Source organism: Macaca fascicularis, chromosome 6 (genome assembly GCF_037993035.2).
Source record: "Macaca fascicularis isolate 582-1 chromosome 6, T2T-MFA8v1.1".
Classification (NCBI taxonomy): Eukaryota; Metazoa; Chordata; class Mammalia; order Primates; family Cercopithecidae; genus Macaca; species Macaca fascicularis.
Genome location: NC_088380.1, coordinates 135,111,291 through 135,134,342, shown reverse-complemented (window position 1 = coordinate 135,134,342; position 23,052 = coordinate 135,111,291). Strand labels below are relative to the sequence as shown.

Sequence of the window (23,052 nt, the reverse complement as noted above, 5' to 3'; positions counted from 1 at the left end):
CATTCTTTTCTGTACTGGCTATATTGTCTGTCAGCTCCTGCAATGTTAAATCATGACTTTTAGCTTCCTCACACTGAGTTACAACATGCTTCTTTAGCTCAGTGAAGGTTATTTTTATCTGAATCTACTTCTGTCATTTCAGCCCTCTCAGCCTCAGCCCAGTTCTGAACCCTTGCTGGAGAGACAGATGCGGTCATTTGGAGGAAAAAAAGGCACTCTGGCTTCTTGAGTTTTCTGCTATCTGTGCTGATTCTTCTCATCTTTGTGGGCTTATCTACCTTCAACCTTTAAGGCTGTGGACCTTTGCATGGCTTTATTTTATTTTTTTCTTTTAACAGTCTGGCCACTTTTCAGTGAGGCTGGTACAGTTTGCTGAGGGTCTGCTCCAGTACCTAGTCAGCTCAGATTTTCCAGTACCTGGAGGTATCACCAGTGAAGGCTGCAAAACAGCAAAGATGGCAGCCTGCTGCTTCCTCTGAGAGCTCTATCCCAGGGAGGTACAGATGTGTTGCTGGCCTGAACACACCAGTAGGAAGTGGATGGAGATGATGGTTGGGAGGTCTCACCCCAGTTAAGAGTAATGGGATAGTGGATATGCTTAAAGAAGCAGTCTGGCCACACTTTTTAAGAGAAGCTGTGCTGTGCCGGGGTACCACTTCTGCTCAGTTGGCTTGGGTTCTCCAAATACTGGGGGCTAGAATGACTGAGTTGCCCAAACAGCAAAGATGGTGGCCTATCCCTCCCCACTGGGAACTCCATCCCATAGATAATTCAAATCTCTGCTGGCCAGAAAACACCAGTTGGAGGTGGTTGGAGGCTTTAGCTGGGAGGTTCCACCTAGTGAGGAGGAACAGGATCAGGGACCCACTTAAAGAAGCAGTCTAGCCACACTTTAGTGGAGCAGCTATGCTGTGCTGGTGTACCACTTTGGCTCAGATGGTTTGGACTCTCCCAAGACCACAGGCTGGAATGTTTAAGTCACTCAAACAGCAAAGATGGCAGCCCGGCCTACCCCCAGAAACTCCATCCCAGGTAGGCACAACACTGTTGTTGGTGGCTGGCAGGAATTCCAAGCCAGTGAGTCCTATCCTGTCAGGTGTTGTGGAAGTGGGGCCAACAGACCATTGCTGCTTGGCCCCCTGGAATCAGCTGCTTTCCTAGGGGTATGTACAGAATTGTAACTTCCCACTTTGCTGGAGTTGCGGTTACTTTTGCTGGGAAGCCTGGAGCCAGAGTATGTAAAGCAGCTGCTCTGCCAAAACTCCATGTAGCTCTGTGTGTCAGAATGAAGGACCTGGTGGAGTTGGTTCACAAGGGGATCTTCTGACCCAAGGGTTGCAAAGATCTGCAGGAGATGCATAGTTTCCTGGGGTTGCACTACACTCACTGCTTCCCTGGGCAGAGGAGGCTCCGTTGACTTGGCTCTGTGTTGCTTTTAGGTGGACTGCTGTTTTGCCTTGCTTTTCTCCATTGTCCATGGGTCAAGTTGTTTCCTTGATTAGTCCCAGTGTGAGTACCTGGATGTTGCCGTTGAAGATGCTGTATTTACTTGCACCTTTTGTTCCTCTCTGTGAGAGCCACACGCCACAGCTGCTTCCAGTCAGCCATCTTGGCCATGCAGCCCCGTTTTCTTACCTTTCTTAATGAAAAATCAATAACCATTTCAAGATGAATAAATCAACAAATAGTAGTCTAACTTGTATATTGTATGTAGTCATAAGGGAAATCACCAGAACTAAAAATAACACTGCAGCTAACAAATTCAGAAGGTGAGAAGGATAAAAGAGGTAGAAGAAAGTGTAGTGAGCTAATTGTCTAATCTTTTGTAGGAGACATAAACAAAAGCTAAAGCGGCTATAGCAAGAAGTGGTGATTAGATAAAATATATCAACTGACAGATGTTTCCACAGCAACATATAAAAAGAGAATATAAGCCTTACAAATTATAAGAAGGAAAGTGCACACTGCATACACTGAACCAAAGTAATGGTAAGAAATTTCATGAATAAAATACAAAAATAAAAAACAAAGGAAGTATTTAAAACAAAAAACCATAACATTGGATGAAAAAATTAAAACCAATTATATTTTTGACACCTAATGTATATAGGATATATCCACAGAAAGATGACCAGATTGGGTGAAAAATAAATAATATTTCATAGATGAAAAATATGTTGTATATACAAGAAGCATAAAGAGCTAAAAGACTCAGATTGTATAGAAGAAAAAAAGACATAACAAGGAAATAGTAACAAAAAGAAACCTCAGATAGAAATACCAATATCACAAAGACTAAACCAAAGCAAATAATCACAAGATAGTCCATTGTGTAAATATAAGATGTACAATTTACTATGAGAATGTAGTTGCCATAAATATGTACATAAATAGTAAAACATAGAACACATAGGCTACAAACAAAACAAGAGGAAATAGACCGAAATACGATATTAGCAGTGGAATTTAACTTGCCTCTAGGTTCATGACAGATCAGTTACACAGCAAAACAAACACACAGAAGATGTAAATGATATAATTATTATACTTCAGCTAACAGATATGTCTCAAACTCTTTAACATGAAAGAGTATATAACCTCTTTTCAAGCCCCCATATATAATGCCATATAAATAAACAGATAATTTCCAATACATACACAAATGCATGAAGAACAGATCATGATCTCTCAATATATTTCAATATATGTAAAAATTCATACTCATAAAAAGAAAAATATATAATCATAGGCAAATTCTACATCTTTTTTTTTAAATACTTTGAATTCAAAATGAAAATTAAAAAAAATTAAAATAAAGATAATAAACACATCACTTATCAAAAAATTAAGGGCTTATCTAAAGTTGTGCTCAAAGAACAATTCATAGTTTTATACTCTTAAGGAATTAGAAAGGAAGTTAAACAAGTAAATTAAGTGGTAGACTCAAAAAGTTAGAAGTGCTAGAAAATTAAACCATATGTTTTCAAAGAAAACAGAAGGAATAAGAAATTACTGATTTGGGAAGCAGAGAATCAGTGAAATTGATAATCCTTGAGTGTGCATAAAGCTTGTGGTAATTAGGAGAATGGAGAAAACATGGAGAAAAACACAGTTGAAGAAGAGTCTCAAAAACTTTTCATTAAGAAAAAACTCTTTTAAAAAACACAAAAAATGTTATTCATTATGAAAGCCTTCAAATACACACAAAATTAGAAGGAGCAACATGATAAACACCCATGTATCTGATATCACATTGTCTTGAATACTGTACATTTTCTACTAAGTCTTGAAATTGAGTAGTGTCAGTCCTCTGTCTCTACTTTTCTTCAGTGTTGTTGGCTATTCTGTGTCATTTCCCACTTCACAGAAACCTTAGAATCAGTATGTCAATATCTACAAAATAACTTGCTAAGATTTTAACTGTCATGGGGTGAATCTACAGCTAAGTTGAAAGTAACTGACATCTTAACCATATTTAGTGTTCCTATGAATGGGCAGGAAATATTTCTCCACTTATTTGAATCTTCTTTTATCTTTCTCTTCAAAGTTTTGTAGTTTTCTTCATATAGATGTTGTACATGTTTTGTTAGGTTTGCATCTAAGTTTTTTTTTTTTTTTTGCTAATTAATTTTTCGTTGGTGATAGATAGGAAGGCAGTTGACTTTTCCACATTGACATTTTATATTATATCCTGCAAACTTACTATAATTGCTTATTAGTTCCAGGAGTTTTTTGCTGATCTTTCGGATTTTCTACATAGACAAGTCATGTCATTTGCAAACATAGATAGTTCTATTTCTTCCTTATCAATCTGTATAATTATATTTCTTATTCTTGTCTTATTTTAGTAAAATGTGGAATAGGAGTGGTGAGAGGGTATATCCTTGTCTTACTCCCAAATAAATGGTGAGAAAGCATTCAGTTTCTCACCATCAAGTATGACGTTAGCTCTAGGTTTTTTTGTAGATATTCTTTATCATGTTGAGGAAGTTCTTCTCTATTCCTAGTTTGCTCATAGTTTTTATCATGAATGGGTATTGGATGTTGTCAAATGCTTTCTATTATGAATATTAGATTGATATAATCATAATTTTTTTCTGCCTATTGATATGATGGATTACATTTATCTATTTTTAAATACTTAACTAATCTTTCATATGGGGAATAAATGTTCATAGGTCACAGAGTATGTTTCTTTTCATACATTGTTTAATTTGCTACTGTTTTTGAGGGTTTTTGCATCTATGTTCATGACAGATATTGGCCCATAATTTACTCTCCTTGTAATATCTCTGGTTTTGATATGCGGGGAATGCTGGCCTCATAGAATGAATTAGGAAGTGTTTACTCTGCTTAGATATTCTGAAAGATATTGCAGAAATTGGTATCATTGGCTTCATAAATGTTTTGTAAAGCTCCAGTGAATTAGTAGAAAATACCACTGAAACTATGTGAGCCTGGTATTTTCTCTTTTGGAAATTATTAACTCTATTTTTAATGGACATAGGCCTGTTCAAATTATTCATCTTAGTGTGAGTTCTGATAGTCGGTGTCTTTCAAGTCATTAGTCCATTTCATCTTAGTTATCACATTTGTAGCATAGAGTTGTTCATACTATTCCTTTATTATACATTTAATGCCCACAAGATAAGTATGATGGTTCTGTTTTATTTGTAATATTAGTACTTTGTGTCTTCTCTTTTTTTCTTTGGTTAGCTTGGCTAGAGGTTTATCAATTTTATTAATATTTTCAACTAAACAGGCTGCTCTATCTATGGAGTAGCCATTCCTTTCTCTCTTTAATTCTCTATCGAACTTGTTTCACTTTACTCTATGGACTCCCCATGAATTTTTTCTTCTGTCAGATCCAAGAATGCTCTCTTGGGGTCTAGATCTGGACCTCTTTCTGGCAACATCTTCCATGGCAAACCATGAAGGGACCATGCTGAAGAGACCCCTGACTCAAAGGAAATAGACTGCAGCACCAATTGGTTGAATTTGTAGTCAAGAAAACTTTTCTTTTGAGTTATTTACAGCTTTTAGCAATTGAGTAAAATATACTCCTGTAAACAAAATCTGGAGCATATTTCTTTCTACCTGATTTCTCCACAATTTAGAAACGACTTATATCTTTTTTGGGAGGTTGCGGGGACAGCGTCTGGCTCTGTAACCCAAGCTGGAGTGCAGTGGTGCAATAACAGCTCACTGCAACCTCTGCCTCCTGGGCCCAAAGGATCCTTCCACACTACCATGCACAGCTAATTTTTGTATTTTCTATACAGACAGAGTTGTGCTTTGTTGCCCAGACTGGTCTTGAACACCTGAGTTCAAGCAATCTGCCCACCTCAGCCTCCCAAAGTGCTGGAATTACAAGTGTGAGCCACTGCACCTGGCCTTATATCACCTTTTGTTGGGATTCTGAGTTATAAATGGCCCTCACCATACTGATGCTTTCTCACTGAATGCTTCTCTATCCCAAATACAAGAGACCCTAATACTTAGGCAAGAATATCATCACCCATTCAGCCTGAAGAGAATCTTTTAGGATTAAGGGTCCCCTTTTAGAAGGGAGGGGGAAATATGTCAGAGGTGTTTGAATCAGAGCAACTCCATTCTGAATAGATTGGATAAAATGAGGCTAAGACTTGCTGGGTTGTATCCCCAGGAGGTTAGGCATTCTTTGTCATAGGATGAGATAAGAGGTTGGTGGAACTGGTTTCACAAGATACAAGTCACAAAGACCCAGCTGGTAAAACAGGATGCAGTAAAGAAGCCAGCCAAAACTCATCAAAACCAAGAGGAGGAGAAAAGCGACCTCCGATTGTCCTCACTACTCAGTATATGCCAATTATAATGCATTTGCATGCTAAAGGACACGCCCACCAGCACCATGATGGTTTACAAATGCCATGGCAACGTCCTGAAGTTCCCTACATGGTCTGAAAAGTGGAAGAACCCTCAGTTCTGGGAATTCCCTATCCCTTTCTTGAATAACACCTGAACAATCCACCCCTTGTTTAGCAAATAATCAAGAAAGAACCATAAGCATACTAGTTAAGCAGCCCATCCTGAGCTGCTCTTTCATGGAGCAGCCATTCTTTTGTTTCTTTATTTCTCTAATAAATTTGCTTTCACTTAAAAACAAAACCAAATAACCAATATTTTGTCTGTTGATTTTCTCTATTGCTTTCCTGTTTTCAATTTCTTAATGTCTGCTGTAATTTTTATTTCTTTTCTTCAATTTATCTTGTATTAATGTGCTCTTCTTTTTCTTGTTTCCTAATGTGGAAGCTTAGATCATCGATGTTAGATATTCCTTCTTTGCTAATATATGCATTAAATGTTATAAATGTCACTCAAAGCACTGCTTTCTCTGCATCCTGAAAATTTTATTTTATTTTATTTTATTTTTTGAGATGAGTGTCGCTCTGTCACCAGGCTGGAGTGCAGTGGCATGATCTCGGCTCACTGCAACCTCTGCCTCCTAGGTTCAAGTGATTCTCCTGCCTCAGCCTCCTGAATAGCTGGGACTACAGGTGCGTGCCACCATGCCCAGCTAATTTTTGTATTTTTTAGTAGAGATGGGATTTCACCATCTTGGCCAGGATGGGTCTCTATCTCTTGAGCAGATGTCTTGATCTGCCCGCCTCAGCCTCCCAAAGTGTTGGGATTACAGGTGTGAGCCACTGCACCTGGCCCTGAAAATTTTAATAAGCTCTATTTTCATTTTTATTTAGTTTAAAATATTCCTTAATTTCTCTTGGGACTTCTTTTTTGGCATGTTTGTTATTTAGAAGTTTATTGTTTAATCTCCAGATAGTTAGGGATTTTTCCAGCTCTATTCTGTCTTTTTTTCCTAGTTTAATTCTATTGTGATCTGAGAGCACTTTGTATGATTTCTATTCTCTTAGATGTTGTTAAGGTATGTTTTATGGGCAAAGTTGTGGTCTATCTGGGTGAATATTCCATGCAAGCTTGAGAGTGTATTCTGTAGCTATTAAATGAAATATGCTATGGATGTCAACTAGATTCAGCTGATCAGTGGTGGTACTCAGTTCAACTATGCTGAGCTATGCCCTCATTGGTTTTGTCTGCTGGATCTTTCAATTACTGATAGAGTTGTATATACAGTTTTAATAATTATCAACATTTTGCCATTTCATTTCATCTATTAACTGCCTTTTTTAAACTGCATGGGATGAAATATCTCTACATTGACAGAAGATGGGTAAGAATCTCTCAAATTTCTTTAAAATGGTTTTATCATTAACATTTTAAACGTTTTAAAAAGCATAGATTCACAGAGAGTTGCATAGATAGCACAGAGAGATCCTGTTTACCCTTTAACTAGTTTCTCCCAATGGTTATTTCTTATGTACAATATAAAAACCATGAAATTGACACTGGCACAATGTGTATGTATAGTTCTATTCCATTTTTCACATGTGCAGATTTGGGTAAGCACCACCGAGCAGTTAGAGAACTACTTCCTCATCACGAAGGTCTCCCTGTGCTACCCCTTTAATTTATCACAGTATACTAGTATTAGTACTTTACCAGTATAGAAACCTTACCAACTTTTATGTGTCTTTACCTTCCTCTGTTTATAATTTTCTTAAATATTTCTTATATATACCTGAAACAGTGTTATAATTTTATGTGAAACATCAAGCACAAATTAGAAAAATCAAGAGAGATAAAATTTATCAAAACTACTCATACTTTTCCATATATTCCCTTTTTTGTTGTTCTTTCTTCCTTCTTGTTTCAAGAATCCTTTGGTTAACATTTTATTTCTGTTTAAATAATTTCCTTTAGCCATTATTTTAGGGTAGGTCTGATGGAGACAAATTCTTGTTTTCCTTCATCTAAAAGAGTCTTCATGTGTCCTTTATTTCTGAAGGATATTTCCACTGGGTATAGAATTCTGGGTTGACAGTTCTTTACTTTCAGCACTGAAGAAATGGGTGTCACTCCCTTCTGGCTTCCACGGTTTTTGATGTGAAATCTGCTATCACTTTAATTGTTTTTTCCAGAAAGGACAAGTAAAGTGTCCTTTCTTTTGCTGCTTTCATGATTTTTTTCTTTGCCTTTAATTTTCAAAACTTTGACTATGATGAGTCTTGATGTGAATGCCTTTGCATCTATTCTCTTTGGGACTTATTAGGCTTGTTAAATCTGTATATTTATGCATAGTACCAAATTTGAAAATGTTTCACCATTATTTATTCTCCAAGTAATTTTTCAGCAGCTTTATCCTATTTCTCTTCTTTTTAAACTCTGATAATCAAATGTTAGATATTTTGTTATAGTCTCACAGCTCCCTAAGGCTGTTTGATTTTTTAGTGTATATACTCTTCATTGTTCAGTTTGAGTGATTTCTATTTTTCTATCTTCAAGTTCACTGATTCTTTCCTCTGCCCTCTCAATTTTGCTGTGACACCCATCTACTAAGTTTTAACATTTTGATTATTTTATTTTTAAATTCTAAAATTTCCATTTGTTTCTTCTTCATGTCTTCTATTTCTGTGCTGATGCTTTCTACTTTCTTTCTTTTATCACTTGTTTCAAGAGTTTTACAATGGCCAAGTGATGCATTTTTATCATAGTTGCTTTAAGAATATTGTCAGACAATTCTAACATCTGTGTCATCTTAATGTTGATGTGTATTGATTTTCCTTTTCGCATTTAAGTTAAGATCTTCCTGGTTCTTTCAGTGATAAGCGATTTTCAGTTGAATCTTGGAATTAAAAAAAATTGTTGGTAAATAGTAGGTGTATATGAATCTTGGACATTTTTGACTTTATTTTATGAGACTTTGAAGTATATTTACATCCTTTGTTTTAGCAGCCTACTCTGATACTGAAATGGTGGGCAGACAGGGCAACGGATGCCTCGTTACTGCTAGATGATGGTGGAAGTCCAAGATCTACATGCAGCCTCTGTTGACACTCTTGAGGGGAGGAGTAACTTGCTATTATTGGGCAGGGGTGACAGTACAGGGTCACCACTCAAGCTCTTCTGTACCACCCTGGCTAGGAAAGCGGTGTTTCATTACTGCTCCCAATGTAGTTTCCCAAGATATTCCATGACACCTTGGTGGAGGTGGGATGGCCTCATTACGGCTGGGCAGTGAGAAGATTCCTGACTGTCCGCTAGGTCTCTTCTGACACCATCCCAGCAGACAGGGGCATCTCATTACTGTTAGATGGAGGTGGAAGTCCAGCTTCTCCATTGACACCATTGGGAGAAGGTGGCTCATGACTGTGCAGAGAGATGAAAGTCTGAGCTTTCCACTTGGCTTTCTCTGACACTATCCAGGAGAAGGGGAGGGATACCTCATTACACCCTGGTAAGGATGAAAGTCTAGGCTCCTTACTTAGCCATTGTTGGTAAAGGGGACTACAGTTTTTCTCTGTGGTTTGGTTAGGGCAGTTATTGTCTAAAAGTGTTCTGTCTTTCTAGGCTATTCCTTTCTTGTCTTTTGGCTAGAGAAGGGAGGCTTTCTTTGGAGGCTTTCTCTGATCTGCTGTCAATGGCATTTTCAAATTGCCAGCTTTCCTAGCACCCATTCTAGAATACATAAAGCAAAAGGCAACTCAGGAATACCACTATTATGTCATTCCTCAGGTCCCAAGGTCACTAGCAGGGTAACTAGTCTGCCTTCTCCTCCCTACCATTTACAGTCTTCTTATGCATGCATGCTCTCTCCCTCCACATATACTTATTTATGTTTAGTTAAGTATACTTGCCAAGAGGAATAAAGTACATCTAATCCACTCTGCCTTTGTTCTTCTTGCGGTATTTTGAATCAAATCCAGGCATCCTATCATTTCATCTATAAAGACTTTAGTAAGTATAATATTAGCCAGTATATTAAAAATATAACCATGATACCATTGTCACATCTCCCAAAATTAAAAATAAATCTTTTATATCTAGTAACCAGTGTTCAGTTCAGTATTCTATCACTACGTAACAAATTACCCCTAAAGTTATAGGTTTAAAAAATTATTTTGCCTTAGCCTTTTATGGGTCAGGAACTCAGAAGAGTTTGCCTGGGCAGTTCTTACTTGGAGTGTCTCATGCAGTTGCAGTTATATATTGACTATAGCTGCAACCATATAAATAAGACTTACTAGACTGGATGATAGCATCAAAAATGTTATTTTACACTAACATTCATATCAAAATCCCAGAGAAGGGGCAAGCATTGCTTTTGGTGGTTGGGCCATAACAGTTCCCCTCTCTCCTCTACTGATGTCATTTATTTGAAGAACTTGGTCTTGTGGTATATCCCATTCTAGATCTGGTTACCTATATTCTTAAGGCATCATTTAATATATTTCATGGTCCTCTATTGTTCTTAAAAACTGGGAGTTAAATGTGAAGATATGGTTACATTCAGGCTTAGTTTTTTTGACAAAGGTATTTCATAGGTGATCTGTGTTCCTCCTATTGCACCACATAAATAAAAACATAATGTCTGGTTGTCTTACTTTTCAGAAGTTAATAATCAGTAGGTTCTTGTGGTAACAGCTTGACACATTCATTAAAAAGTTCCCAATTGACTTTTCAATGCACGGCTTCTCAAGTACATTTATATTTTGGACCAGATAATGCTTTGTTATGGGAGACTGTCCTGTACATTGTAAAATGTTTACCAGCATCTCTGATACTCTCATCACCACTCCCACACACTGTCTTGTTGTGACAATAAAAAATGTCCCCAATTATTGCCAAATACGCCCCGAGGAGAAAATGGCCACCAGTTGAACATTTCTTAACTAATGGTTTTAGCGGTTGTTGAAAACCGTTGCCTAAGTCCATTATTTTATTAGAGTTTACAAAGTAGTGATTTTTCTAATTCCATCATTCCTGCATTTACAACTGTGATTTTTTTTTTCCAGAAGAAATACTTTCTCTGAGTCTTTCTAGCAAAGGAAGAATAACTGGTTAATAATTTTATTTAGCAATGTGTCTAGAATAGTGAACTGTGCCCTAACAAACTCCAAAAGTGGCCAACTAATTTTTGTTTGGAGTATCATTTGGAAATCTTCAATATTTACACACTTTATTTTTATCTTTTGCTGTCATTTTTTTTTTTTCATGCTCAAGTTTCCCCATCCTTAACCAGTGAGATCTCTTTCAACATAGCTCAGGTTTCCTTTTGACATGACCTTAATAGTCAGATAATTTCTTGCTTTCAGGTATGACAAGACAGATTAGTCCACACTCACTTTATGCATTTCCTTTCCCAGACTTGGAATCCACCACTTACCCAAGGAACCCTGATTCCTTTTACTTTGGAAATGGTATTTAGGACCCGCAGTCTGGTCACAATGACCTTATGCTTTTGGTTTGTCACTATTTCTAGGTCTTTGGAACATAGTTCCAAAGCTAGAACTACAAAACTAAGCATATTTAGAAAGGTTTAGCTTCCATCATTGTTTCTTCCCCCATGGTCTCCCCTTTGCCTACAGATAACCATTTTTTATTAGATTTAGTTTATACTTCTCTTTTGTTCTGTTAAATCTATAACACACACATATTCCTAAAAAGTAGCATACAATATTATACAGCTTTCTTTTAAAAAAATCTTGTAAAAAATAGACATAACATAAAATTTGCCCTTTTAATCATTTTAAAGCATGCAATTCAGTAGCATTAAGTACCTGCACAATGTTGGACAACCATCACCATTTTCCATTTCTAACTTTTTCATCATCCTAAACAGACCACTTTGTACTCATTAAACAATAACTTATCCTTCCCATTTTCCTGGACCTCCTGGTAACCTTTATTCTACTTTCTGTCTCAATGAACTGCCTAGTCTATCTGTACCTCGCTTTTTTTTCTTATTTTAGTAAACTGTATATGCTAGAGATCACTCTCTAAGAGCATACAGAGTTTTTCTTCATTCATATTTGACAGCTGCATAATATTCCACTGAATAGATGAAGTCTTACACAGCAGTTGCTTATTCATGGGAAGTTTGTGTTTCTAGTCTTCCACTATTATAAACAGTGCTGCAATGAACAGTCAAATAAATGAATTCACCATTTCATTTTTTTTTTTTTTGGTCTATGTATCTTTTATATAGATTCCTAAAAGTGGAATTGCTGGATCAAAGGGTGAAGGCATAGGCAATTTTAGAGCATTTAGATTTAATGTGATGGACAGAAATGAACCATGATGCCATGTAAGTGTTAAAAAACGACAACAACAACAGATACAGGATGTTTTAAATGGTATGACTAAAACACTGCTTTAAACCAGGAGATAGTTACGTTGGCTCTTTTAGTTAAAATAATTTTACTTATCTGAAGCAAAGTACACGAAAATAACTCTATTGCTCTTTCTTTGGATTTTAACAAATAGATGTCTCACATGAAATTACGTAACTCTCATCTTTTCTTCTGCTTTATAAGAATATTGTAACAAGGGGTACTACATTAAGACCCTTTGACTACATGGAGAAATAAAGGAGGGAGTTATGCCAATTACTGGAGAATTTTGGCTGTCAAACAGAAGATCTGGGCAATTTGGGCCAGAAATATATATTTAATATAAATGTATATATATGTATGTGTGTATACACATACACACACACCCCTCTATATATATGTACAACATTTTCCCCTTTAAACTAAGGTTTTCTAGGCTTGAATAAACCAGACACTGCTCTCTTGTACTGTTTCGCAAACTGTGCTTGGATGCTCTCTCCTTGTCTTCAGGAGTGTTTTATTTTTAAATTATGATATTCCACTGAATGAGAAATGACCAGCGCTTCACAGAGATTTCATGAAAGGAGGGCCACGAAGGAAGACCCCAGGGCAGGCCGGTGCAGAGGCACTCTAAGAGGTACAGAGGGTTGCACCAATTGCTAGGATTTAATCATTAATCGGAAGGGGTCCAAGCCAGGAACCAAGGGTATGCCCCAAGCCTCATTGACCCGCCTTGTCATCACCCTGTTCGCTAGTACATTTCAGGGTCTCTAACCCTTCCCTGCATGCAAGCCCAGGCAGAGTCCTGCCAGGTCTCACACCAGAGCACACCCCAGTACGAACTCCCCAGGACCGCGGCGCCGGCTGGCTGCCTGGGTCCCCCGCAGCCGCGTGAGCTCCCTCTTGGTGGCGGAGGGCGCATTTCAATCTGGAAACGCCCAGCCCCTAATTTGGTCTCTCAGACTGACGCCGCTCCCGGTGGGGCGGTGTGGGTGGGAGGGCGATGGGGAGGGTCCCTCCTTCTTGGATTGAGGCTGCAACCAACAGCCCAGTGAGCCTCTATTCCTGGCTGACTGCGAATCCCCCCATCCCGGGTCAGGGTCCGGGACCCTACAGAAAGACCCGTTCTCATCCTCAACCTGGCGGCCTCTGTCCGGTGGGGAAGTTCAGCTGCGGGTCAGCTCAGCTGCGGGCCAGTCAAGCCTGGTGCGCTTAGGGACCCTAGTCCCTGGTCCGCGGCCCGGCGAGGCGGAGGGGAAGGGGGAGGGGGAGGGGAAGGGGCTGCCTCCTTTCCCAAATCCGGTCCCTAATCGCCCCATCCCCCGCCGTCTGCTCGCTTTGTACAGGCAGTCAAAACAGAGCTAGCGGCCAATTGACGGGGACGGGAAGCAAAGCCGCCTAGCGCCTCGCCCCCTCCAGCCGGCCCCCCGGGCCCCTCCTCTCGGCGCCCGGACCTTGGCCCTCCCTCCCCTTTCCCACTTCTCTCTTTGCCCTAACCTCGCCCCCATCCCCCGCTCATTTCCTCTCGCACCCGGGCTCGCCAATCCCTCTTTCCAAGTCCCTCTTCCAACCTGGCCTTCCTCTCGGGCTCGCCCCCCTTCTCCCCAATCTCCGTCTTCTCCCCTCCCTTCGCCCTCCCCCCCTTCCTTCCTCTTCCCCTCACCCAACCCTCGCTCCCCTCGTTCCTCGGCCCCTGATCTCTCCCTTATTCTGTCCCCGCCCACTCTGCGCCGGCCTCTCAGTCCGGGTTGAGCCCCACGTGTGGACGGCCGCGCCCCCACTGACAGCCACCGCCCGCCGGCCCGCCCAGCGCCCCGCCGGGCCTCTAAAACCCCCGCGCCGCGCCCTCCACCGCCGCATCTTCTCCAGCGTCCAGCGTCCCGCCCTCTCTCTTGCTGGCCCCACGCCCCGGCCCCGCGCACCTCCGCCCGGCTCCGCAGCCGCTGCCCGCGCTTCGTTGCCCTGTGGGACTCCGAACGAGCCCAGAGGGAACCCTTCTCTTTTTTGGGGACGACTTTTGTTTGCTTGCCTGTTTCTTTCTGGTGACTTTTGCAGCTTTCCAAGATCCGTGCCCGGAGCGCACGGGAATCCGCCGAGCTCTGCGTGCAGGCCCTTTTTTCTTTTGAGGTTCACATTTTTTTAAATTTTACGCCAGGGCTTTTGTAATTTCCTCCCCCGCCCGCTGGCGGTCCTGGAGTCGCTCGGGGCTTTAGGCCGGTTATGCAACGTGTACCGCTCAGGGCTGCGGGCTGCACCTCCGCCGCGCCTCGCCGCCCACTGCGCTAGACCCGGCGCCCCGCGTCTGGCTTCGCGGGCAGCCAGGGGGCCGGTGCTCTGTCGGGGTCTCCAGCTACAGCAGGCAGCCCGAGCCCGAGGGAGTCCCGGGAGCCGACGAAGGGCTTATAAGACCGTGACTTTTTTCTGAGCATCGCAGATTTTGTCTTTGATCACTCCCTCTTCGCGGGTCTACGGCCGCGCGCTTTCAGCGCCGGCGATGGGGAGAAGACGGCGGCTGTGTCTCCAGCCCTACTTCCTGTGGCTGGGCTGTGTGGCGCTCTGGGCGCAGGGCACGGCCGGCCAGCCTCAGCCTCCTCCGCCCAAGCCGCCCCGGCCCCAGCCGCCGCCGCAACAGGTCCGGTCCGCTACAACAGGCTCTGAAGGCGGGTTTCTGGCGCCCGAGTATCGCGAGGAGGGTGCCGCAGTGGCCAGTCGCGTCCGCCGGCGCGGACAGCAGGACGTGCTCAGAGGGTAAGTGGGCAAGCGGCCCCGCACCTAAGGTTCCGGCTTGGGGGAGGGGGGAATCCTCAGTTTGGGGGCTTTCTGGCCCACTCGGTCCCTGACCCTTTTGCTGGAGCCTAGAGCTGCAGCCCCCTTCGCCAGGACATCCAGGAGCCAAAGACCCCCAGGAGCGCATCCCCCTTTTCCTTCCCAAACCCGTAGCTCAGCGGGCGGAAAGCCCTCTCTCCGGGAGTCGGGCGGCGGATGGTTACGGGGCCCGGGGATGCGGTTCGCAGAGCGTGCGTAGAGCCCGCGCAGAGCCCGCGGTGCGGGAACAGGTTCTGAATGTCGGGCGGAAGGCGGGCCTGGGTCCGCCTGCTGCAGGGGCCAGAGGAGCCTGCTTGCTCTCCACCGTCGGGGGCGCAGCTCGTGAGCCTTTTGTTTGAGGACGTGTGCAGGGTTCACAGCTCACCTAATCGTCAACCCGAGCGCTCCACCTTGCGACGCGCTTTCCTTGACACGTCGGGGCCAAAGTAACAGTTGATCAACGAGGAATGGATTCGGAAAGGAGGGCAAGGATTCTTTGGAACGGAATGGTCCCTTTGTTCTCTGCATCTGGAAGCTAGAATAGTAGCAAATTATATGTTTCCATGTCTCTTTTCGCCCTTTAAAAAGGCAGGCAAGGGACGACAGATGAAAGGCAGTGTTTAGACGTTTCTGCCCCTCCTGCATTCCAGCATCTCGCTCTTTTGCTTCCACGTCTGCCTCCCAATCCCCAAGAATTTGAAGTGTAATTTTGATTTGTTTTTTTGTCCTGAAATCTACTCACTCGGGGCATTGCTTACGAAGACCGTTTATATGTTACTGCACCCCTCTCCCTATCTGTGTGTGACCGCGCTTGTCCATCACAGGCCTAACGTATGCGGCTCCAGATTCCACTCCTACTGCTGCCCTGGATGGAAGACGCTCCCTGGAGGAAACCAGTGCATTGTCCGTGAGTGCTTGGCAGGGATCGCAGCTTGGGGCAGCGAGGTCGGCCCTATCTCCAGCCGACCTCTTGCACACAGCCATTTGGACGCACAGTTGCCTTTAAAATCAAGTGATCACATTGCACCGATAATCGGGACGCGGTCCCATTTGAATATTGGGAAGACTCAACCGGTTTGAGTCAGTTGAGACTTCACTTCTAGACTCTGTTGAAGGGCAATAATGATAAAGGTTTCAAAGATAATTAAAATTAATACAAATTGGAAGAGGAGTGGAGCAATTATCGAGATAACTCAAAACCACTTTTTCCGTAAAAAAATCCAGATAAGACCACATGTTATTATGCAAATTATCAAGCTTTTAACTCCGCTTGAGGTTTAGGCCTTATGAAGATCAAGGTTTCTTAGGCATTTATATAAAACCGCTTTCTTATTTCTGGTTTTATCTCAACAACTACAACTATCTCAATAACCTAGATAGGAAAGGAGCATTCTCACGGATTTAGTGTTGACCTAAGTTAACAAACTTTTAACTCCTACAGAGGGGCTTGACTGTTTTTTTTTTTTTTTTTTTTTTTTTTTTACTTTTTGGAAGACATTTGAATTTAGAGTTTCTAGACCCCAAACCTCAATAGTGTGCAGTAGATTTCCAACGTATGAATCTTAGACTTTGAAAAATTCTGTATCTCTGACCTTAAAAGTTTTGATTATTTTATTCTGTTTCCAAAGTGTATAACCAATTCTCCACGTTCTAATTGGAGAGCTCATTAGTTATCAGCCTCATAGCTGTAAATTTGTGACTTTCAGTGTGACTGGCCTTCTCCTGTGTGTTTATGTAGCACAACCACATTTGTCTTGTTGGGAGGAGAGCCAGGTATCATAGACAGCACGTTCATTTAGATCCAGTCTTGACTTCAGTTTGACCTCCATGTTCTCCAGGGAGAAAATAATTATGCAACTGTGAACAGAGAAAAAGGGCAAGCCGCACTAACCAAGGGATAATAAGGATGTAGTGGCATTTCTGACTCTATATTTATTGGTTTTGTGGGTTTGAGATAGATACGTAATGTAATTTCTGGGCAGTTTTTTAAAAAGGGATGAAATCTCAAGTGTCATAAAGACTAATTTCTTCTTATTTTTTCTACCTTAAAATCCCACTATCTCCAATGGCAAAAATAGGAAACAACTGTGTCACTTAAAGTGACTTATAAATATTTTAAACAAATCTTCTGATTATAATAAGCCTTTGCTTTATTTTTTAAAAGAAAAAGTTCTGCATTCTTTTCTTTCCAACACAGAAGTCATATGTGAGGCATTAATGGAGGGTGCATTTACTCTTTCAGGCCAGTAGGGCATTACCATGGCTGCTTTAAACTTACATGGTTTTTTAGAATCCTGAAACAGCTAACGTCACTCATTGCACACCTGCCATACTAGCTGGGAGTGACTTAGGCACTGCGGAAAGTCTGACTCACTAAATGTAATGAATGTGACTGCCATTATTGAGTTGGAGAGCAGCCGAGGAGGAGGGATTGGTTCATGGTACGTGTTGAAAATCTGTAAAGTCAGATTTTATTGGATCAGTGTGGAATGGGAATTCCAGAGAGCACAGCCTTCCAGAGTATTTGCAGTAGAAATATATGTATGGCCCAGTGATCACTGGTAGAAGATCAGCTTTGAAAATATTAGGGTAACAGTGACTATTGTAATCTGCATTTTCCTATACTTGAAATATTTGGATGCTTGTGAGATACATTGGAATTTGCATGTATCAGAAATCTATAAAAAGAGTAAACTTTGAAATGATCTTTATATCTACAAGAAACATTTATAACACTTGTATCAAGAAGTGTCTATGAAAATACTTCTTATAAGCACATCTAAAAATTCTAGTACCTAAGATTATTAAACAGTGCATGAAACAGGAAGAATGTAATACCTTTATATTCTATTGCATGAGTCTCATTTAACGCTAACAGCCTGCATTCAATTCAGTAGTTCATTTAGTCTGACATTTAAAATGATCATATGTAGAGGTAATAAATGAAATGAAACCATTATAAACTCAAAATCAAGAATTTTAATTCCAGGCCTTCCTGATGATAATGAATTAAGTAAATTACTATATTTATTGAACTTATCTGTATCACACCATTTAGCAAAATAATCTGAGACAATTTACAAAAAAGAAAATAAGTAAAATACAAACAGAAAATCAAAACCAAATATTAATTTTCTCATACATTTGTACCTCAGCATTCTTTTAATATAGAAAAATAAAAAATGGTCAACTTTTTTGACTATTTTTTGACCATTAAAAAATGGTCAACAGAATTTTAATGTTTGACTTTGACAGGCTTTATAAGGAGAAGATATTGAAAAGAAACTATAATTCTCCAAGTTCTGGAAACCTAATGCATTTTGATTTGAGTCTCTATGTTTTGCTGGTATTGTTCTTAGTTGTAGCCTAGAAAAATTGCTGAAGTACTTCCAAACTTGCAAATATTCATTTCCAAAAGCACGGAATTGACTTTCTCACCTTTTTAAAAAAAATCTTCTTAGAATGTGAAGCAATGAAAAAATTTGCTTATTAATTTATTTATTGTGAAATTATGCAATGAATAGTATTTTGATCAATATAATAACAGTGGGATGAGGTTGGCTGGATTAATAACATTTGAGACCTGAGGAAATGTCAGAGCATTCCAATATAACTCCCTTACGTTATGCTACCAAATGAAAAAACTGAACTCAGAAAGGCTGTGGATTTTTCTGGAGCTCACAGTGGATCAATGGCAGAGTGACAACTCAACTTCAGACCTTTTGGGTGCTATGTATTCTTTACCTGGCCATGTGACTTCTCACAGCATCACTGAAGTCTCAGCCCCTAGGTCCTGTCTCCCTCTCCCTCTGGCATTTCTAGGTCTCATAGTTCTAGTAATTGTGGGAGGGAGAGATACTCAGTAAGTGTACCATAGTCTGAGGCCTGTGTGGGGCTAAAGGGCCTCAGCATTCTTGCTTCTTATTGGCTCACAGGTACAAAGTATATACCTGTATCCATGACGGATAATTGCCTGAGAACGCTCAGTCTGCAGCCTGTCAAACCTTCATTTGGTTTGGAACCCGGGTGGGGGTACTTTGAGTCTCCTCTCTTAAGCCTAGACTAAATATTGGCCTTCTGGGGGAGGAGGGAAATTTGAAATAAAATAATGTTTTAATGCACATTTGTCATTGGAGAGTTACTGGTGATCAGAAACTGTAGTATATTTTAAGAAGTAAGAGTCGACTCCATGGCAGGAAACATATTCTTACTTAAACGATTTTTATCTTAAATCACAGTATTTGACACTATTCACTTTTTCTTTTTATTAATTTGAGACAGGATCTCGCTGTCACTCAGGCTGGAATGCAGTGGCATGATCACAGCTCACTGCAGCCTTAACCTCTCGGACTCAAGCCACCTTCCGACCTCAGCCTCCTGAGTAGCTGGGACTATGGACACATGCCAATGTGCAAGGCTAATTTTTTAAAAAGAATTTCGTAGCGATGGGGTCTGCCTATGTTTCCCGGGCTGGTCTCCAGCTTCCGGGCTCAAGTGATCCATTTACCTAGGGCTCCCAAGGTGCTGGGATTACAGACATGAGCCACCGTACCCAGCCCACTATTTTCATTGATAAGAAGTACTAACGCTGGTAGTAGTGTATGGATGTCAGAAGGCATCTTGGGGAAGATAAACAGTTAGTTTACTTCTGCAGGAAATGCTCTTTACATTGTTGAGGGTCCCAGACCTCTTTGAAAGTTGTGGGACCTTTTCCCTAGCTACAGCCAGTTTCAGGGCATTTCCAGATTTTCTTCTTGTCTTTATATATCCAGTCATGGCATGAGCATTAAAGTACACAGCCCTTGTGCTGAAAGAGAGAATTCAATTATGGTTATAGAGATAAATCTCTCAGCTCCTAAATGAACTGTCTCTAAATATGGGAGAGACTTCCCATTCGAAGGTACTTGCCTACAAGTTTGGAGTATCTGTGATATGTACTGTGTCAGTGGGCCTAACATTCTTTGCTGTGATGACCCTCATACCTTTCTGTTCATTGGAGGTCACAGATGCAGGAGGCTTTGACTCTCCCCACCATAAAAATGCTACAGAAGCTTTTCTGAGCAGCAGGAGTAAGCTAGGTTGTGGAGAAAATATGGAAGGAGAAAGGCTGTAGGAAGGAGAAAGGGAATTATTGAGGGGACCAAAGATTGATCACAGGGTAGGTCAGATACCAGCCCAGAAGGAATGTGCGTGGAACCCTTGAGGCTTGGCCAAGTCACCAGAGCCTCTGGTTCAGACAATTTCATGTTCTCTGTCTCCTGTGAAGGCTTTTGCATAGTGGGCTGTGGTTTCTCTGTTCCTGCAACTCTCCCAACTACCTAGAATCAAGACTGTTTTCTCTGGGTGAATTCTACATTTTAAACTCCCAGTCTTTAATGAAAGAGACAACCTGTATTGATAAGACAATTAAAGATTTAGGATTATGCAAATTTTTTCCTTATTGCAAAGCTTTAAATGTTTATTGTAAAAATAATAATCCATGCATAAGCCCATCATGCAGTGAGATCCATTGCACTGTTTGGTGAAAGTTCTTTTAGACCTTTTAAGGTCAGTAAATACATACACACACACACACACACACACACACACACACACACACACACGTATGTATTTTAAACTTAAAAGCCTGTACTTTATTTTATTCTATCATGTTTTCATTCTGTAATGTTTACTTACATATGACTTTATTTTTATTTCTATTTTTCCATAAGTTATTGGGGTACAGGTGGTATTTAGTTGCACGAGTAAGTCCTTTAATAGTGATTTGTGAGATTTTGGTGCATCGATCACCTGAGCAGTGTACACTGCACCATATTTGTAGTCATTTATCCCTCACCCCCTCCCACTCTTTCCCCCAAGTCCCCAAAGTCCATTGTATCATTCTTATGCCTTCGTGTCCTCATAGCTTAGCTCCCACATATCAGTGAGAACATACAATGTTTGCTTTTCCATTCCTGAATTACATCACTTAGAATACTAAGTCTCCAGTCACATCCAGGTATCTACAAATGCTGTTAATTCATTCCTTTTTATGGCTGCGTAGTATTCCATTATATATATTATGTATTTCACAGTTACATATATATGTGTGTGTGTGTGTGTGTGTGTGTGTGTATATATATATATATATATATATATGTAACAGTTTCTTTATCCACTTGCTGATTGATGGGCATTTGGGTTGGTTCCACGATTTTTCAATTTTGAACTGTGCTGCTATAAACGTGCATGTGCAAGTATCTTTTCTGAATAATGACTTCTTTTCCTCTGGGTAGATACCCAGTAGTGGGATTGCTGGATCAAATGGTAGTTCTACTTTTTCAGCCACTATGGAAAACAGTGTGGAGATTCCTTAAAGGATTTATGCAATTTGAACCAGCTTCATTTGTTTACATGTTATCATAAGGATACCTATGAGACTTATTCCCAAGTCTACAATGGGTAATTTTATTGCATATCTGAAGTTAGACATTTACATCATATATTTTATCTTAGTTTTTCAGACTTTTTACTTTTAAATACAGCTTTCTTGTTTTGTAAACTATGGTTTATTATATAGTTATTCATTCATTTTCCTATTGTGCTTTCTACAGCGATTTGTAGAAATAGTTGTGGAGATGGATTTTGTTCCCGTCCTAACATGTGTACGTGTTCCAGTGGGCAAATATCACCAACCTGTGGATCAAAATCAAGTATGTTTCTTACTTGTGACCTTTTCATTGCATTTTTCTTGAGCTTTGGAGTAAATGCTAAAGGTCCTTCTCAAAAAGGATATAAATCCATGATTATTTTCCTCACATACTAGGTGTGTATTAATCTTTAGAGTAAAAATCTTCAGTGACTTAATTGTCGCCTTAAGTGGGTGATGGTTTTCAATAAGAAAAAATGCTTTAATTCTGGTGCAGGAGCTGTATGTCTATGCAGAAACAGATTAAGAATTCAGTGAAGAAGTAACTCTTGGTGAATAATAGCTATGACCTAACTAGGTTTTTACTCTGTGCCGGGGAGTTTGAAGTGTTATTATTTTAGTTAATCCTTACATCAACATTATGAGATACTGTTAATACCCCATTTTACAGAATAGCAGAGTAAAGCACACATAATTTAATTAACTGGCCCAAGGAAACACAGACTTGAATCCAAGTATTCTGATGCCTAAATGTGTAGTCTCAAACACTAGGCTATATTTGTTGCCTTTGCTTAACAGATGTTTTGTGGGTTATCTAAGGGGAAAGGAGAAGAGAACTCAAAGGCAGCATACGTTTCTTGAGTACTTACCAGATACGTTACACATATGGACCTATTTTGCTTCACATGTATTAACTGCCAACACCTACGTAAGGTAATTATAACTGTGGACTATGATTGTGTGATTCATGATCCAATTAAAAATTGTTGGGTCCTTAAGGTTGAAGATTAATCTTTTAGCCTAGTATTTAAGATAACATTATAACAAGGCAGAAGCAAGATTGTTTATTTAATTGCTCAATAATTAAATAAATGCTTTTTTAAAGTCTTGCCTCAAACTAGCGTGAAGTCATTATATTTTTAATATGTATTTCTTCAAATTTTCCCTAAAAGAAGGTAATATAGAGTATGTCTGACTCAGGAATAAGATTCAAGATTCATACAACAAATGCCATTGTCGTCTGATGAAACTCCTGATGAAAACTCTCTTAATTTCACTTTCTTTGAATCTGCCATTTCCCCAGCTTTTTAAAATCTACCAAATTCATCATGATTTCTTGACCACTTTAACCAGAACATTTCATCCCCAACTTAACCTGAACCTCTCTCTCGCCTGATTGCCTACAAGATACTGTTGCCCATATATTCATTATCCTATGCTTAGTTTTCTCATATTTGCCTTTGGCAAGAAACCCAATCCTAGAGGAATTTTAAGATTCAGTTTCTTAATTCCTCTACCTGGGAGCTGGGACATTCTCTGGGCCACTCTTTGTTTGTGGTATATAATTTAGCATGGAATCTGTGCATTCATTTGGCCTTGGGCAATGAGTTC

The 23,052-nt window shown here is 40.3% G+C and overlaps 1 protein-coding gene and 1 long non-coding RNA gene across 3 annotated transcripts in view; one reads left to right on the top strand and one right to left on the bottom strand.

The window, feature by feature from the left end:
- Positions 1-14,360, bottom strand: part of LOC141407058 (uncharacterized) — a 178,341-nt gene extending 163,981 nt beyond the window's left edge. For both annotated transcript variants that reach the window (XR_012414047.1, XR_012414048.1), the window contains exon 1: positions 14,150-14,360. This is a non-coding gene — a long non-coding RNA (uncharacterized lncRNA). The remainder of the gene's footprint in view (positions 1-14,149) is intronic.
- The window catches only part of FBN2 (fibrillin 2), a 269,644-nt gene continuing 260,672 nt past the window's right edge, over positions 14,081-23,052 (top strand). Inside the window, exons 1-3 of the mRNA XM_005557677.4 lie at positions 14,081-14,975; positions 15,857-15,939; positions 21,626-21,724. Coding sequence (XP_005557734.3) covers positions 14,722-14,975; positions 15,857-15,939; positions 21,626-21,724 — 436 coding nt within the window. The 5' untranslated portion in view covers positions 14,081-14,721. The remainder of the gene's footprint in view (positions 14,976-15,856; positions 15,940-21,625; positions 21,725-23,052) is intronic.